This window comes from Melanostigma gelatinosum, assembly GCF_949748355.1.
Source record: "Melanostigma gelatinosum genome assembly, chromosome: 22".
Taxonomy (NCBI): domain Eukaryota; kingdom Metazoa; phylum Chordata; class Actinopteri; order Perciformes; family Zoarcidae; genus Melanostigma; species Melanostigma gelatinosum.
Genome location: NC_136655.1, coordinates 6500699 through 6519622, shown reverse-complemented (window position 1 = coordinate 6519622; position 18924 = coordinate 6500699). Strand labels below are relative to the sequence as shown.

Below are 18924 nucleotides of genomic sequence, written 5' to 3'. Positions count from 1 at the left end.
AAGTCCTCATGCATGAAAAAAAAAAGTTAATCGAAAGCATCCGTTCAACTATTCCTCCACTGTTGTCTGGTTCTAATTAGTTCTTATAACCTAAAAAACGTGTCTGAGTTGCAAGCTGAAACATGTTAAACACACCGTTTCATCTTTCTTCAATAGTTATATTTCTATGCATAGGCACAGCATACCAGGCGTCTGCTTATATACGTACAAACTTACATTTTATAATAATCAATGAATAATTTATTCTTAATTAAATCATTTTTGGTGCTGTATCCGGGCAGATGTTTACCCTGACAGGACAGAATCAGGGACCATTTACTCTGGAGTATAGGGGGAGGAGTTACATCATATTGACGCATTGACGTTTCTGCGTGACGAACCAGGAAATAAAAGTAAACAACGCACAGGAAGACGAAAGTGCTATGTCGCGTCAGTCGTCCCTTGTCATTCGGAGTCTGTGATGTTTTGTGATTCAAAATGCACGAAGGATTTAATTACATCGTGATAAGAACGGGGAGCCAGTTAGAGACGGGCTGGAAACCGGTAAGGCACCCGTTGAGTTGAGAGGAGTCAGGAGCGGCAGCCGCTAATGAAAGCTAGCTTGATAAGGCAGTTTCTGTATTATTTCAATTTATTTACATGCCCTCACGACCATGACTTAAAATATGCACTCGAAGTTATGTTTGTGTCACGAATAAAACATCACCATGGTCCACTCCTCCACACCTTCATTTATTCTGGTATTTGCATAAGTGTGTTTTCACTTATTCATTTCAGATTTAGCTATGTTAGCCATCAGGTCGTCAGAGGAGGAGTCCACTGAGATAGAGGAGATGGACACCTCGGATCCCAAATGGTGCTGGTTCTACTTGGCTGAGTGTGGAGTTTGGCACATGTTCGAGGTAGTTCACACATCACAATACACTTTGGTACAGTCCTATGATCCCTCGCCCTGTGACACCTGCAATGTCACAGACTAGCTCTTCTTTGGTTTAGTCAATACAAGTCCCACGTGGAAAGTAAGTAGCAGAAGTAGAAGTGATTTTTCAAGACAAAATGACAACCATTTGATTGTTTAAATGTGAGAATTCATTGCTTTTATTGTCCTTACTTTGTGTGCGCTAGGATATTACTAAATCACAATTAATCAGTCACTGAAATAGCTGCCAATTAACTTTTTGGCGACAGACCAAATGATAAATCAACTCAATGTCTCAGCTCTCCATTCGAGTAATTCACAATTCTCAATCCCCCTGTCAGATTGATCCCAGTGCCGCATGCTCTGTGACTAGTGCTCAGATTGAGCAGTGCTACAGCAGAAACCAACGAGGTGTCATGGAATTCTACACAGCCAAGTACACCTACAGACTGGACTTCTCAGGTATGGTGATGAGTTAAGTAAAGCTGTACGAAAAGCCTCTTCATCGGCCGGTCGTCGGGATTAATCCCGTTCCAGAAATTGTGCATGAATGCGAGTTCCTGCGGCTCTAATCTCTGTTGCACTCCTCACCAGTGATGCGACAGATAAATGTAACGACAGGGAAGCAGCGGCCAATCAAACGCTCCCTCCACTCTGCAACTGGCTTCAGGTAAGATGTGGTGCTCAAATAAAGGACTGGGTTTCTTTCTTCATTGCAACCTTTTCCTTAATGGCATTGGTGTATTGACATTAATGCAAATGAACTTAACTGTAACAATGAAATGACTGAACCCTCTCCTCTCGCTTTCACTTCTTCTGTCAGGTTCATATGTGATAATCTTGCCTTGCCTGTTCCGTGTCATTGGGAGAGAATAAATACTGATGAGCCATATCAGGTGAGTCAAATAACAGCCCTGCTATTGCTAGAATTACTTTGACTGCGTTACTCTGGTGTGACTGGTGTTCTTGCAGCTTATCCAGCTCGGAAGAGACACCTATGAGTTTAAAGAAGTCGCCAGGCTGTATGAAAGGACTATGGATCATCCAATCAAATCCATCCAGAGGATTCAGAACCTCGACTTATGGGAATTCTTCTGCAGGTAGAACCTTGGTGTGTTGTTGTGAGTGACGTTTGTACAAACAGACAAAGCTTTTTCTTCTGTTGAAGTAAATCAACAGAATTAAACTCAATAGAGAGGATCCTCACCTTCCCTGAAGCATGACATAGATTGTGATGCCCTGCTGATAGCACACTGAGCCACAAAGTGATGATCAGTACTCTGTGTCGTGTTGTCATTCATTGGTTCTCCTTCCCCCCCCCCCCCCCCAAGGAAGAAAACGCAGTTGCGAAAAGTCAAGCGCACATTGGACATTGAGGAGCGAATGCTGTTTCACGGCACAGGACACAGCAACATACAAGCTATATGTACATTCAACTTTGACTGGCGGCTGACAGGAAGCCATGGCGACGTCTATGGCAAAGGTAGATCTGTCTGCGTTGTGATTTCACATCATGAAGCAATTTGCCACCGTTTTTGCAACATTTCATTCAATTTTCCATCCTCTACAGGAAGCTACTTTGCCCGGGATGCCAAATATTCCAGTAAATTCTGTCACACCACAGGGAAGCACAACACCACCCTGCAGAGACACGGACTCGCCCCGCCGATATTTGCGACCGAGCCGCCCTACAAGACCATGTTCCTGGCCAGAGTGCTTGTTGGCGAACACATAGTCGGTCACCCTATGTACTGCAGACCGCCGTCCAAGGATGCCAGCTTCACCAACTTTTATGACAGTTGTGTGGATGATGTGGCCAATCCAAAGATTTATGTCATTTTTGACAGCAATCAAATTTACCCAGAGTATCTGGTTGAGTTCTACTGAAGCCTGTTTTCATAGAGGCTGGATCTCTAAACATGGAAACATTTTGGATACAGATGACTGGATGAAAATCGGAACTAAAAAGGAGGCGGCTTAAGGAACATTTGCCTTTTTCTTTCAGTCAGATCCAGTGCCGAACTGGAACATGGGTCATCTAAAGTGCCTTTGGGGAAATTGGAAAGACAAAGACTTCGTGTACAGTTTGTGTACTGTACAGTATATTCAGAGACAGGCCCTTGTGGTTGGAATGTTTTCCGCGACAAAAAGGATGACAATGCTGACTAACGATCAGTCTCTGTGGCAATTTTTTGTATTCAATGCATAAATCTGTGCTTGCTTGTTCGATATCCAGTGCACAGTTGTTTAAAATATGAGTGGGACTTGCAGCCTGTAGGTTATGGGTGATGTCCTGCCATCGGCCACAGCCCCTCCTCCACATCCACAGTGCCACGCATGAGCTTATTTACAAGTCATGTAGACATAACTCCAAATGACGAAACCAAAAAAACCGGCAACACGTTCCTGCTCACTCATTCAGTTAGTGACATCTGTGTGTACTTAGTACAATGTATTATGTAGGCATGGGGTTTTTGTTTTTATTCAAAAGAACGTTTCTACCTCTGCATTTTTTTTTTAAACCATGCATCTGTGCACTTGTTTCCCCCTTTCCATGAAAGGTTTTGTATTTGTGTCACAGTGACATAAAGTTGTGATGTCTTGTTTCACTTGTGGTCCTTTTTTAGCAACATGTTTCTGTGTAACTTCGTTGACCGTTGACTTCAGTCTTTAAAAGACGTGACAATGGCCGAGGTTGGATTTCTCTTTCTTTTTTTTTTGTATGCGTTGGCAACAGAGTTCATTCCAAACTAAAACGAGATCAGCATCACATTTGACTTAAAACCATCCCGAGTGTGATGTCACCACCTGCGGACATGTTTCTTTAAGGAATAAGCAGGTTCTCTTTGCACCTGGTGTAAATCTATCTGTAAAAAAAAAAAAAACAGAATGTAGCCAGCACATGTATAGTACTGTAATGAAAATGAACCACGAAATGTAATATTGCTTTGCCGCGTGTGCATTTGTTGAATCCATTGAATGATTGTGTGTGTGTGTGTTTTTGAGACGGAGCAACAAAAATTAATCATATTGGCCACAAGGTGGCGGAACAGGCCAAGGATGGATCCTAAGCAATGCTTTGCATTTCCTTGTAAATGCAAGTGAAGGAAACAAACTGATGTTTCCATTCATAACATTAGAGGTGTGTGTGAGTGTGTAGGGTGTATGAAGCTGTGTGTGTGTGTCTGTCATTTGCACATCTTACAACTAATAAACTTTTCAGCGTAAGCATATGAAATGACTTCTTTTTTTAAACACATTTCAGAGGAGATGACTGATGTTGAATGATGTGCTGGTAACAATGTCCTCTTCAAAGTAAAGAGAGACAGCCTGCCTCAGAGGTGTGGCTATGAATCTTATTTGAATATATGAAGAACACTAATGTCAACTCTAGTAGCTGAGCAGGTCAGAGAGAGGAAGGACAGTTTTCCCTAACTTAAAACGTATTTGTTTGGCTTTTGTTGTGATACATTAAATTCACAATGGGGGACAATGAAGAAGAGGAACCCATGGACACATCAGAAACCCCATTGTTTTGGTATTACCTGGGAGACTGTGGACGGTGGCACAGATTTGAGGTACATTTTTTCTTAATCTTAAGTTTAAAGTCTATCATTACCTTACACACATATCTACGTGGAGCAGAATGTCTGAGGTATAACTAAACCTTTGTTACCTTCTGTCCGTCCTGCAGAATCACCCTGATAACCCGCTTAGGAGTGAGGATATGGAAAAGTATTTTGGAAGAGACTCAAAAGGGGTGTTTAAGCGATTGTCATCCGATCGTCACATCGAGATTGATTTCTCAGGTAGCCTATCTGACCACATTTTGTGTTCATCATTCACCCGTATAGCACTTATTTGACATGACTTCTGTGTTGTTAAACAGCAATGGTATGGACTGATGTCGCCACAGGAAGGCAAATACGTGTCCAACGGGGATACAACATTGAAAGAGGGTAAATGAGATCACATTCACATAAAAGATTTACACTCACAGCAGTGAGTCATAGATATGTCAGTTTAGTTTCTTGAGTAACGAAAGTGAAAGTATGAAAATGACTAACTCTTTCCTCCCACAGTTGCTCCTGCTTCAGTGCTCCGCCTGTTCTCTGGGAAAGGGTTGATCCCACTTGTCCGTACCAGGTGACAATAACTGAACTAAAATATATTGAAAACTATTCCGTAAAGCCAGGAACTAGATTAAGATATAACTGGTCATCAAATTTCTAATTTTGTTTCAAGTTGTCTAAATTACACAAATACATATTTCTAGCTAACATCAGCATCTTTGTTTGGATTAGGAAAAAAAATGTAAAATGAATCTGATAAAAGCATAATTATAAATTCACAAATTGTACTTTTTATAAATGTTTTTACTTTCAGTATCTTTATTGAATAAGAAACAGACAGGCGTGGGCATTTAAAAACTCAGATAAATTTATTTTTTGAGGCCAAGTATTATGATTTAAATGTGTATTTTTGATATGTTTTACAGTTAATCCCTCTGAGTGAACTCGATGCTGAGTATCAGAATGTGGCACATTATGTGAAGACGGATGGGGTGTTGGACAAATGCATTGTATCAATCAGCAGGATACAGAATATGGATTTATGGGACATGTATTGTCGGTAAGTAGGCTACGGCTTTGAGACTGTCTCTCTCCATTCCCTTCATCATTATCCATCTTTGTAATCAAAACCTGTTTATTTGTGTCAAAGGAAAAAGAAGCAGTTAATGAGAATCAAAGGCGTCACAGAAATCCAGGAGAAAAAACTCTTTCATGGGACCGAAATCAGAAATGTTGACGGCATTTGCACATATAACTTTGATTTAGGGTTATCTCGACAAGGTGCCTATGGCAACGGTAAGTTAAATGACTATATAGTACAATATTGCACAATATAGAGTACAACTGTGAATGTAGGTCTGACTGATCTGACTTCTTTTGTTTTTTTTTAGGAATATATTTTGCTAAACATGCAGCATATGCGGACAAATACAGCAAGAGCAGCACGGATCAATTGCCGCTTTATGGCGGGAAAACACACGGTTTACCGGGTGAAATTACCAAAGTCATGTTTCTGGCTCGGGTAATGGTCGGAAAATCAACTGTTGGACAAAAGGGTTTCCAAAAACCTGATCCTGGAAGTTCCAAAAACTCTCACGACAGCTGTGTGAATGATATCGCACATCCAACGATTTTTGTTATTTTTAATCCAAATCAAATATATCCAGAGTATCTGATTCAGTACAAATGAAGTCAAAAGAAGATCTGGACCTTAAAACAGAGGAGCTTCATCAATAAATGTATTTTCAGAACCAAACTAAAATCTACATGTTTATTCCTGTTCCATTTAGTTCATCATCTGCACTTACACACTCAGATTACAGTCAGACTGTTAGCATTCGCAGGTGTAGTGTCGACTTTGTTAGGAGCACCTCTAAACTATTGACAAACACTTTCAACGGGAGCGAGGAAATCGAAACTTAACTCCATCAGGCTAGAAAACGAGTTGGACTGCTCTCTCTCTCTGCAGGTGTCAATTATCGACACACCCAAATCAGTGACGGTGAAACAGGTGTTGTACTTTTGTCATGAAAGCAAATACCACACACCTGCACTGACGTCACTGGCAGTGGTGTAGCTTTGACCCTATTCCTGCTGGCCAGCCACATCCGTGAAATAAAGAATAGATAAGAGAATAAAACAATATCAGTATTTGTTTCATATCTGACAAGAAGCATGGTGGGTTACCACAGGCCTGTTTTTTCACTTCCTCCAAGTCTTGAAATTAAACCAACTGTACTGAAGGGAAACTGTCAGCAGAGGCCGCTATATTAAAAAAATAGAGGTTTTTAGTCTTGGCAGAGATTAGTTTTGACTGCTCCACATGTTGAGAGGTTTTGCCATTATTCCTTCATGGTGAGTCAGCAGCTCATCTGGATTTATTCTCCCAGCATCATCATTAATATTTACCAAACGGTCACAGCCAGTGGTTGTATTCAGTGGCCGAAAGTCACTTTCAGTGAAACACCAAGTCATAAAGGCACCAGCCGTATGCTTCCATATGCTTGCCATGCAGGCAGTGGGAGGAACTCTTTCATGTGTCATGGGCCTGCCTCACTTCCTCCCCTATTGTGTAGTTTTAGAGGTTCCCAGGTGTTGCTGTCAGGCTAGTGTAAAAACAAATGTAGTTATTTAATTAATTTCTGAAATATTACATCCATTTTTTTAAGTGTGCCCTGAATTTATTTGATGAATTATTGTTTCATTTACCCAGAACTTTATCTATTTTATAATGATGTCCTTGCTCTTGTGTACGTAATTGGATAAAACATGGAAATCACATTGCTGTCCATGTGGAATCCATTCCACACCATAATGCAATAATTCATTATTATATTACATGGAATATTCGACTGTATAAAAAGATAAGAAAACCCATGAAATGCACTTACTCTCACATTATTTATCTTATTGTATCATCATTTGAACTAAAATATTCACAATTTCCTTGGTAACAGCCAGACAAATAAATCACTCTGTCCTTATCTCTCAGTAAACTATGAGATGATTGAATTGGTCCTGTGGGCGAGATGGGCAGATTCAGTGATGAGTCTAACAGATGGGGTTTCTGTGCATAATAAATACATTCTTGATTCAGTGTTCTTATTATTACATAACTAAATATGTCCTCACAGATTTCTGCTCGCTTCCAGTTTGAAATGTTTGAAACTGGGGCTGTGAGTTCTTGCAAGTCAATGAGTCCAAGTTTGATATCTTCTTAAATATTTACAGCGAAGAGAAGTCTAATTAGGGGTTCCTCTCAGAGAGCTGTGCGTGTGTTGTGTCATTGAGAGAGAGAGAGAGAGAGAGAGAGAGAGAGAGAGAGAGAGAGAGAGAGAGAGAGAGAGAGAGAGAGAGAGAGAGAGAGAGAGAGGGAGAGAGAGAGAGAGACTATTCTTCTCTGTCTCCAATGAAAACAAGACTAGAGATCACTTCCTTGTTTTACATTTTTTAACATTTTTCAAAGACACAAAAATATCTCAATTAAATCTAAAATACTTCCGGAATAGATTTGAATATGCTGTGTTCTGATACTGCAGGGAGTTAGACCTCTCAGACATACAGTGTTATAACAACACTTGTTCTTTGTATTTATCTGTCTGTGGTTGACAGGAACAGCCCAGGTGTAATTAATGACGCTAACGATGACTCCTGCCTCCCCATCGTTACTGTTATCAATTACACCTGTGGTTTTCCTGCTCCGACAGCTCAAAATGACTACTGTGGAGCAAAAAAAAAGGTCCGTTTCATACGAGCTTGTGTGAAAGAAGTACTAAATGATGTTACTTTTCAAAAGCGAGAAGAGGGCAGAATAATTGCATTTGTAGCGTGTACTTTCCCTGCACCGACTCCATCTGTATTAGCGGTGTGTTTCTTGCTGCTTCTTGCCTGTTTTAGAGGGGTTCCTTTTAGCTCGACTGCAAACTTGAGTCGAAGTAGTTTGTAATATTGTATATTGGCTTTAGGGAAGTAAACAAATGCTATCTTGGAACACAGCAGACTCGCATATTCATATTTTGCCACTTCCCAATCTCTGTGAGAAACAGATGGTGTTGTATGCTAATATGCTGTCACAGGATTACGGGCCAAATATCAACTCCGTGCATAATCTGCGCTTACATAAATATCCATGTGGGTTGGATGCCACCAGTCATGTTTTTATTATGGAAAAAAAAGAGTTCACTTTTCTTTTACAAAACACAACACATTTCCAGCTACACGCTTTCTACAATTTAACCAAACGTCACGATCATCAGAACACACCGAACATCACTTTAAGAAGCTCTCTCTGTGTCACAAAGCCATTCTGTGACAGGAACCACAACCTGATGTCCCCGCGGCTACCGTGACAGTGACGGCACAGTGTTGGCTTCTTCACACAAAACAACACGTATTAATAAATTAAGTTCGATCACGTGAAATGAAACGTCTTCGTTTGACACGAGGAACGCGACACATTTCAGTTCTTGCTTGGCACGAGAGGCGTAAAGAGCCGGTACAAGCTTTGGCACCGCTGAGGAAGCTTCCCATGAACTCATGTTTACGGTCACAAGCATTGACACTGCACCAGGTGCAAACAATCTTCAGTGACTCAGACAACAGAATGTAAATTGGGCTATATGCATTATGCTTTAACCTGCTCTTTTAATTGGTTGGAGCACTGTATTCGAGGGTGGTACCTGAAGATGCTTTTAATGTGATGCATTTATTAAGAGTAAAAGTTGAAGGCCAGAGCACCCTGAGGGTAATTAATCACGGTGTTATAAAAGAATACTCCACATTGTTGGACTCACGATAGACAGTTTAAAAGAAAAAGAGGATCAAATGAATGCAGCAGAACCAGAGATTTTGTCTTTTATGTATTTCGCACATTCTACTTCCTTGTCAAAACCTGGCGCCTACATTACCCACAATGCAACGTGACCGCCGGCAGGTAGGACAGAAATCCGGGCGTGTTCTGCTTGTAGCAGAGGTGAGGAGTGAGCTACAGAGGTCTGTTAAGCTCACTTCTTTCCAACGTCACGATTCATTTTTGAACTTGAAAGTCTGCAGCGGCAACGACCCTGACTCAAGTGACATCACTTGAGGAAATTCATCAGACATTGCAGCTCTCTCTGCAGCCACAAAATAATGTTTTTTTACGTGTGGCAGTGGTACTCCCAAGTGGTACTCGCAGTGTAAAATCGGTGGAGTCACCTTTAATAACACAAACCAGCTGGCATCATTCATCAGTGCAGATTTAAATATTTTTTCGACATCCTCTTTCGAATGAAGTGCTTGAAAACATACCAAGGTTTTTAATGATAGTGAAATCATAACCATCTGATCTTTGAGAGCTTTTTTTCTTTTGGGACCTTTGCAATTATTTGCCTTTTTGATTTCAGTGCATCTTTTAAAGACATTGAGCATTGCTTTTTAGAATGTAATAATAAAGGTAACATGAGTCATGTGAGCCACCATACAGCGCTGGTGGTGACGTATTATTGGGCAGACTTCTTACACCCTTGAATCCCAAACATGCCAAGCCTCAAAGTGCCTTCAACAAGCATCACAGGACACATCTCTGAAGAATGAGTCTTTGTTGTCTCGTAGAGAGAGCTTTCTTTCTCATCCCGCCCTGCTTCACTCCCTACAGGACGCATCACGAAGGGAAACAGTGCAGCGACTTTCTCAGTTCAAAGGCCGCTGTTCTGCATCCCGAGCCCACGCTTTGATACCGAGTCCCTGCCGCTCCATGATGTTCCACAGCTTCCGCAGGTTGGACTGGGTAATGACATCATCGGGTTTGAGCTGGAGCGCGCGCAGGTAGTTGGCCTCCGCTTCGGGAAGTTTCCCATTCAGGTGGAGGATGGCACCGAGGTTCATCAGAGCAGCCGGGTACTAGGAGAGGGCGAAGACCCAGTGAGAGAAGGAGACAAGAGTGGCTTCGAAAATCAAACATGCATTAAATTAGCCATAATCTAATTCTTGCAGCACAGTAGCAGGCATGGACCAAAGAACAATATGTGTCCCTAGATAGTGCCACAGTGAACAAATAGGTGGCTACAGCCCCCCCCCCCCCCCTTCAGTCGGGTTTGTTTCTTCTCACCTAGTGCAACAATTGATTCCATCACGCGGTTCCATTTCAAAGTGCTCCGAGCCCGTGCTCTGCTTTTTTGTACCATTAATTAAGCAACTTTGCAAGCAGCTGTGACACAGTAAGCAAGATTAACGAGGGTCCCTCTGCCATTCTAAACAACTGGGTGACATGCAATACACAGACCGGGCTAAATCATCAGAAATGGAGCCTTGCTTGTGTTCTGTGTACAGAGAGGCAGATAGAGAGTAATTCAGTAATTATTTTTTGCTCCACACTCACAGTGTAAACACATGTAAAGTTCTTCTTGGCCTTCAGCAAGTTGGATATACAGTGTTGGTAAACTTGCGATGGGCTTCTATCTGGTGTGAATAAAGCATTTTTCAGTCTGCAAAGTGAAATAATTTGACTTGCACCTTTCCCTGGAGGCACATAGTCATTTTCTTTCTTAACACGTACAGCAAGAGTAGCTTTCCTCAGCACATGAATGCTTCCAGACTGAGTATTATAATGACTTGTAGGGAGCTTACTTTTTTTACAGAATCAAATCTAAACACATGACTTTCCAAATTAAAATGGACAACCAGTAATCCTGTCCTCGATGGATTTACTCAGCTTTTAAGGCTTAATCAGGATATAAACAGACCTTAGCGAAAAAAAGGGCAGATGCTTAAAGGATGCTAGTAGACCTCCTTGTTCCCTTGGTGGTTCTGCAGTTGCTAATTTGGCAAAAGAAGGAAATAAATGCGACCATAGAGTGCTCCAGGGATGACGCATTTTTGTGCGCCAACCGTGGAAGTTAGCATCGCCCTGGTTCCCTCGACTACAATGAGATTGTTCCATTGAATTTTGGATTATTGCAGAAAATAAGTGGCTCTGTGGCAAAAACGAGTTTATGATACTTACACGTATTGTTCAGCTGAATAATCTTCACGAAGGAACACCACTTTTATCATTTTTGATGATTTAAATGTGAACGCAATCGGTAGAACTTAAAAGCTAACGTTAAGCTATAAACAAACCACACCACGGTCACATGAGCGCCACACAGAAAAGGTGGGGGAACACTGCTGAAATGATGAAAGTCCAACCCTCTCTCCTGTTGCAACATAAGTCACAGAGCAGACCAGCGCTAAGCAGACCAGCATGACAAATGACTGCAGGAAGCTCTTCCTGGTCTTGTCTGAAAACACAGGCGTTCCTACGGCTGTAAGTTGCCTCTCACAGGCCCCCTTTCTCTTTGAAGTGTCTGATTGATGTACAGAAACTGGATATAACAGCCGGCCCAACTTCTTCAACCGCGTGCGCTGACATCGACAGACATGACATCCCTCAAGGCTTTGTGTGGTAGACTCTGCCGCGATGAACAAGTGTTCGCTCGGAAGCTGAATGGGTTGAATTCAACGACGGGCGACGGTAACCACTGAACTCTTCTCTCTTTGGGATCTTTTGTGTGTGCATGAAGCACATTGAGGCACCAGTGCACATGAACAGAACACACTTTCCCATTTTATAACCCTCCATTTGCCAGGAACAACAGTGTTATAATATCGTGTCAGAATGATGGGTAACGCATATTATGCTGTAAATTGAATTTACAGTGCAAGCCTGTGTGTGTGTGTGTGTGTGTGTGTGTGTGTGTGTGTGTGTGTGTGTGTGTGTGTGCTTTTCCATGATAAGTGCTAACAGGCCCACGAGTCCCAGGTACTTACATCTGGCCTGAGGCTGGCTGCCCGCTCATACTGCCTCTCTGCTGCCTCATTAAGACTGGCCTGTCTGAAGGGAAAGAAGAACAGAGAGCAAGGAAGAGTGAGAATGTGACATAACACAGTTTATGTTAATAATATTGTATCAATACAAATTGTATCCCTGCATTATTGTGCAGCTAATCAGCGGACGAATAAAAAAGCCTCGGCGGTGATTTTGCTTTCCAATTGGAATAGTCATGTCTTCGGCTTGGAAAAGTTTGTTTTAAATACTTCAAATCTCTCATTTATTCATGTAAATTGTGTGTTTGTCTGCGTTTGTCTATGTTCATACTGTATTCTACCTGTTGTTTTTTTTTCCCTTGTGCACAGGTCTCTCTTAAAAAAAAAAGACATCTTTCCGAGATCAACTGTTTAAATATAGGATAACAAATACAAATGCACCGTCATATTAAGCAGGTACAATGCATATTAATCAACTTTATTCAAAACGTGCCAGAGCAGTTTCCAACCTTTGTTTACGTTTGTGAATGAAACAAGGTCTCCTTACGAACCCTCACCCCTGGTTGCATGTGTCTGCCAGTTGTTTTTTACTTATTGATACGAATACAAGAAAAAGCAAAGACGAGAGGTTAGTCTGAACAAAAAGACGCCTTTAACGTTTATTTAATTGCAAATGTTTCAGTCAATTCTCATTGCTTTTTAACAGGAATTGTTTCGAATCTAAACTTTTTACTCTCCAGATTGCAATTTGCCATTCATTTCTAATTAAATAATAACAGTTCATGCCAAAATGATGTGACATTTCTCTCCTGCAGACAAAGATGTTTCTCAAGCCATAAACTGACTTATTAGTATTCAGACACTGAATAAACATAATCGCCAACGGATGGTACAGATCCTTATTCGGCTGCTGTTGTTTTTATACGCGTTTGTTAAATACTTTAGTTTCTCATAAAAGGAAATAATGTTCTGTGAGAGGTGATACATTCCTGAGCGGTGTATTAACTGTGAATATGTATCTTGATCATGCAATTTAGAGTTCATTGATTTGAACTCCATTAAGCCTTATTTATTATGCATTAGAGTATAATGAAGAGAGATGGATGTTGTTTGTGCCAACTCCACCAAACCAGTCACAGTTACAGCTGGGTTCATAAAATGGCAACAGTTTAATCTACTCCATCCAATTTTATCCAAAGAGGACATGAACCGGACTTCTGCAGAGCCAAAGTTAATAAAGTCAAGGAAACCATGCTTTCCCGACATGGTAATTCATATTCATAAGACTGTGTGACTCAAGTAAAATATGCCTTGAGAATCCATGCAACACTTTATCCGGGGTTCAGTGGAGTTCATGACCGACTATCACAGTCATCATCTTATAGCGTGCTTCCTTGGTCGTTGTTTTGTTTGGTCAAGTGCTGCAGAGTAAATAAAGATTCAGGAAGTCAGGGTTCATGGGAAGTAAAACTGGGCAGAAATAAACATGCATTGTGGTTTAACCCAAAACATGTAAAAACTGCTTTATTGGAGAAATCATACACACAATATTTGAATTATTATTAAGAGTTTGTCTGCAATGAAATGTAGGCCTGGTACATGCAAGGCATTTAAAGGAAAAACTGATTTATAATCCTGGTTATGGTCTGTCAATAAGCAAAGCTCGCCTTTATTATCAGTAGAGCAGCTTAAATTTGAAATCCAGCTCATGACAGGTGTGTCACATTCCTTCAACCCACTCCTAATTGGTATGGATTCATGTCTCAGTCAGTTTCAGCTGAAAAACGACCATTCGGACCACGATACGGCAGAATGATCCGTCAGTTAGATTTGCTCCTTCCAACAGAAAGCCTCAGCCAAACCCTGAGACTTTCAACTTTTGCATTTAGACGGATGCCAGAGAGCAGTAATGACTTCTCCAGATATGTAGAGCAAAACGGAATGGACATTTGCAGACGCCGTTGACGCGTTTTAAGACTTATGCGCTGTCTTGTGCGCGTGCTTGGCCAAACTTTGAGGGAAAATTTTCCAATGCCGTCTTTACAAGCCTTGGACTGAAACATCACTATAATAGACTGAAACTATACTGCTCTTTATATGTGTAATACATAATCGCTTTTATGTCAGCGATTTCCATAGAGTATACGTTAACTATTCTATAACATTAGTATCATTTATATTACAAAGACTGTTATTAAATGGCGGTGGTGAATAACATGGTGAAAGCGGCAAAGTCTGCAAATACAGGAGTTCGACATCTCTTGACATATACGATCGTTACATTTTCTGTACTATATGCTTTTTCGAGGAGGGGAAACTCCACTTTCAAGCCGTGTGGTTGTCTGTCAGCACTTTAGCCAACCTGAGCATGTGAGCAGCACTGAAGACCACATCGAACTCTGAGCTGTCCAGCTCTGCGGCTCTCTCCGCCATCTGCGCCGCCTCGCCAAGACGAGACTGCTCCAGCAGGAACTGGCCTGCAGAGAGGGGAAGACAGAGGAAGAGCATGTATTTCTTGGGCGTAGTAGAAGTTCTTTTTAGTGTTTTTTCAGCCATGGTATGGCTTCAGTGATGGCAGTTGTCCTCCACTTTGGTCCAGACTGAATTATCTCAACAACTAGATGAAATTTGCCAGTAATTGATGGTCCCCAGATGATGATTCCAAATGACTTTAGTGATCCCTGAGTTCTCCTCCAGGGACACAATGAGATTGACCCTTTTGGTTGTAATTGAATTGGAGACAACTGTTGAACGTCTGGATCAAATTTCATGGCGATCCATCCATGTCCCCCTCGGGACGAACTGTAATATCTCTTCTCATCCAGCGCCATCATCGGGTCAAATGGTATCGATGCTATAAATCACCATGTTAGCGTTGTCATTGTGAGCAAAATGAAAGAAGTTGCATTGAAGGGACTTCAAAACTCCAAAACTCCTATCAGGTTGCATAAGCTATGAGCGTGGATCCAGGGTGGTTTACAACACGAGTAGTAAGAGGAGCTGCTGTGTTTAATGACTCTGGGTCTGAAGGTGACACTACAACGTAGAGGTCTTGGTATAAAAGAGTCTAAAGACCCCTGGCTAATAATCATCCTGAGTACAGCTTACTGCAGCAAAGTCCGATCATTACAGTGAAGCCTACAAGTGCGGAATGGCAGAGGTTTGAATTACAGGCAATCAGGCATGTTGTAGCTGGTCGAAAATGACTTTAAATGATGTTCTCATAGCTCTGCCAACCACAGGAGAAATTTACGAGGACACAGGCATCCATATTTTTATGGTTCTAATGTTTCAAACAGGCTTCGCAGAAGGCTTTTCTACAGAAGGAAAACCTCTGACGTCTCTTCTTACCGTAGTGCATGTAGCAGTTCCCTTTCGTCGGGTCTATTTGAATCGCTCTCAGGTAGTACTTCTCTGCTTCCGTCTTCTGCCCCTACAAGAAAAAGGAAGGAAATTACACCTGCCATTATTCAAGTTAAGGAAAAGTTTTCACAAGATTTTGCTTTGCATAAATACACAGCATGGATACTGTGTAGCTGGACATCTCGTGTCACACACAGCTACAAAAATCTCTCTTGTATTTTACCGTGTCTGCTGTATCAGTTGAGGCTTAGCAATAGCAGGAAACTGATGCTCATGAAGAATATAGTACCCCACCTCCTATGCCTAACCTTTACAGAAAAACCTCCAAGATGTGTGTGTGTGTGTGTGTGTGTGTGTGCAACCACACTGCGGAACATATAGCTTCCGTGTGCGTGAGGCTCAATTTCTCCACCTCTTTTGTTTCATGCTTGAAGCACTGATTGCTTCCATATTGCCAATGGATGTGCCATGCAAACTGAAATGAGAGGACTGGGCCTATTACATTTGCTTCATTAGCTTCCCCCCCCCCCAATGCCCGCCATCCCTCTAAATGAATGAGCGAATACGGGGCCTCGATGGCTTATTTCACATTTTCTTTGGCACTTTTCTCTTTACATTCAATTAACCCCTTTCCCCGCCAGACATCCATCAGAACAACTGAAATTAGGGTGGTTCAGTCCAGTTAGGTCGGAGGAAGTCATCATTTCAATGATTTATGAAAGCATCCAGGGCAAAGTTAATTGTGTTTTTCCAAACAACTATCTAAAAAACAATTTTGTGGTCTGTTTTTTTTTTTAAACGGATTTAAAGCTGTGTAATCGTGTTTTCGCATTATTGAGCATCAGCGATGAATCTGTCTGAAGACACAGCCGAGTTCAAATACATCAATCAGCTTAGCGTCGACTGACCACAACTTTCCCAAATGCACACCACACCCTTCTGACTCCAGCAAGAGATCTCCGACAGACAGCAGGGCTCTAATGTTACACTCAGCCTATCTGTGAGCACTTTGGCCGCGGGAAGAATGAGGCAAATTAGTGGCTTCAGGAGGTGCACTTGTTATTTCTTGAGGGATGTGGATGGGCACAAGACTATCAGGTTCCAGCGTTAATACTACTCAAGAAAAACAGCCCTACAGGACGTGTTGGGGGTGAACCGCAGTACAAGACTTCAGGTTGACCTTTCCCTCTCCGTGTCTGTACTGTCGATTGACAGCGGCAGGACAGCCAAAAACGTAGCTGATGGGAGTGATTTAATAAGGAAGGAGAGTAATTGCATTATAAGCCTGTCCACTGGCCCGTTGTCCAGGGTCCGTCCAATCTCCTGTTCCTTAAGCCCTGTAGCAGTGAAGCGGGCCTCTCTGAGAGTCAGGGCCCTGCATGGATCTGCAGTCCTGAGCCGGAGGGAGCACAGCAGATGTCCAGCCACTGATCTGAACCTGTGCTTTACGTGTGGTGTGTGTGTGTGTGCTATGCATATCTTTAAATCTTTAAACAAAGAGAGGAAATGATCAGAACTAAGGTTTGCAGCCAGTGAGGGTTGCAGCTGCAAGTGAGGCGCCGCAGGTTGGTTTCCTCAGCACCCGAAGGCTGTTGGAAGGGAGGCGGTCAAACATCGCTAGAGGGGTCGCAGAGAGCAACACCGTTCAGCTCCCACGTCGAAACTTGACGCAGCTGTGAACACAGCTGTTGTCACGCAAACGTGTTGTTTTGTTTTCAAAGGAATGGGAGCGACGGTGGGAGGACGGAGAGGGGAAGTTCTTCTGTCGAAAAATAACACATTGGAATGGCAAGGTAACATCTGAGAGAAGTTGCGGCGCCCTCGATGTCTTCACTCGCATGCGTAGACACGGCGAGAGACAGAAAACACACGGATGATCTGGAACCCGTCCAGTCACAGGGGGATAGCGTTCCTCCCAGACCTTCAGACATGACTTCATGACCGCTACGATTGTGCTGTTCTCTCATCTGTTTGGCACTGGTCCTGGAACAGGGTTGATTCAAGGCCACAAAAGAAGTATTTATCGCTTCCATCACCTCTTCTTTCACACTGTGTGATCCACTTTTCCACGAGACCAACGAGTCGCATTTGACATTCATGAATGCGCCACAATTCCTCGAGCTGACTTCTGATCAGGGGAGAAGACTTTGTTTAGCATGCATATTTCAGAGTCAGAAGCTCACACCTCATAACAATTGTCACAGTTCTCCAGGCTCTGCGGAAGAAATCCATCGCTATGCTCCCATAAGTCACTCTGTATGCGTTATTCATCCCTCCACTCTGCCACTTCAGCTCCAGGTAGTTATCGTCACTAAGATAATGCTTCGGCTTGCCTCGTGATTCTTACTGTGTGTGTGTGTGTCAGTAATGGGACTTACATTGATGGACAGGAGTTTGCCATACGTAAGGTGGGCTGGGATATGGTCAGGCTTGGCCCTGAGGGACTCTTTGTACCAGTGACCTGCTTCCTCCAGCCTGTTCAGCCTCATGTAGGCCTCTCCTGAAACAGAGCACACAGCAACAGTCACACTTTGTGTTTTGGGGGATGATAATGAATCAAAGAAAACAAAGGAAACATAAATATGCAGCTGAAATACATGTCGGTATCATTATTACAACACTTACTCTCTGCTTCTGGAGGCTATTGGCACCTAATGTCCATTTTGAGTTGTTCAATGTGTTGCAGTAGAACTGCTACCCTATTTGTATGAGCATAACTTTGTCTGTGCTAATTTATGTGTTCCTCGACATAAAAGACCAAACCAAGGTGGTGTCCTGGTCTTTCAATGACAATCGTAAGCCAAGTCATTGTCCATCAAAGACAACAAAGACGTAACGGAAGTTCCTTTGCCAACAGTTTGGGGTGCCACAGCAAAATGTCTGAATATGATGTCATTTTCACTTCGTCATTGTGGTCTTTTCAGTGTAGATTGATGGGAACACTGTCAATTTTATCAATTTAAAATTGAATCTACAACACAATAAAGTGTGCAAAAAGTGAATGGGGTCTAAATACATTCTTCTTCTCAAAGAAATCTATTTCTATTCTAATCTATTTTTTCTAACAGGTGCAGGTCTTCACACGCTGAATGAATGAATCAATTTAGCCTAGAAATACAGTTTTTTTTTTTCTGAAAGAACAATTGTGTGTAAATCTCTCTCAGATCCTGTTTGATCTGAGGACATGCTGTGGGCCCTGTGGGGTAAAATGACATGAGTTTAAACAAAGCCCCTGGACATCGCACTAATGCAAACACTGCCCTCCATCAACCCCTCCCACCACCT

General features: G+C 42.1%; 3 protein-coding genes across 3 annotated transcripts in view; 2 read left to right on the top strand and 1 right to left on the bottom strand.

Annotated features, from left to right (window-relative positions):
* Positions 1 to 407: 407 nt before the first annotated feature.
* On the top strand, positions 408 to 4085 carry LOC306795530 (protein mono-ADP-ribosyltransferase PARP11-like). Its single transcript, XM_079294063.1, has 8 exons — positions 408 to 543; positions 778 to 902; positions 1261 to 1381; positions 1514 to 1589; positions 1743 to 1815; positions 1892 to 2019; positions 2251 to 2402; positions 2490 to 4085. Exons 2-8 carry the CDS (start codon positions 786 to 788, stop codon positions 2804 to 2806), a joined length of 984 nt encoding a protein of 327 aa, XP_079150189.1. The 5' UTR covers positions 408 to 543; positions 778 to 785; the 3' UTR covers positions 2807 to 4085.
* A 337-nt stretch (positions 4086 to 4422) lies between these two features.
* parp11 (poly(ADP-ribose) polymerase family member 11) lies at positions 4423 to 6181 on the top strand (the record flags this gene model as incomplete). The annotated part of the gene is made up of 7 exons (XM_079294867.1): positions 4423 to 4497; positions 4614 to 4728; positions 4809 to 4878; positions 5002 to 5065; positions 5418 to 5551; positions 5642 to 5787; positions 5883 to 6181. Exons 1-7 carry the CDS (start codon positions 4429 to 4431, stop codon positions 6179 to 6181), a joined length of 897 nt encoding a protein of 298 aa, XP_079150993.1. The 5' UTR covers positions 4423 to 4428.
* A 2354-nt stretch (positions 6182 to 8535) lies between these two features.
* LOC306795733 (protein O-mannosyl-transferase TMTC2-like) overlaps positions 8536 to 18924 on the bottom strand; it is a 43520-nt gene continuing 33131 nt past the window's right edge. Inside the window, exons 8-12 of the mRNA XM_079294335.1 lie at positions 18018 to 18139; positions 15628 to 15709; positions 14639 to 14753; positions 12280 to 12343; positions 8536 to 10371 (exon numbers count right to left, since the gene is read on the bottom strand). Of these exons, the coding sequence (XP_079150461.1) occupies positions 10162 to 10371; positions 12280 to 12343; positions 14639 to 14753; positions 15628 to 15709; positions 18018 to 18139 (593 nt within the window). The 3' untranslated portion in view covers positions 8536 to 10161. The remainder of the gene's footprint in view (positions 10372 to 12279; positions 12344 to 14638; positions 14754 to 15627; positions 15710 to 18017; positions 18140 to 18924) is intronic.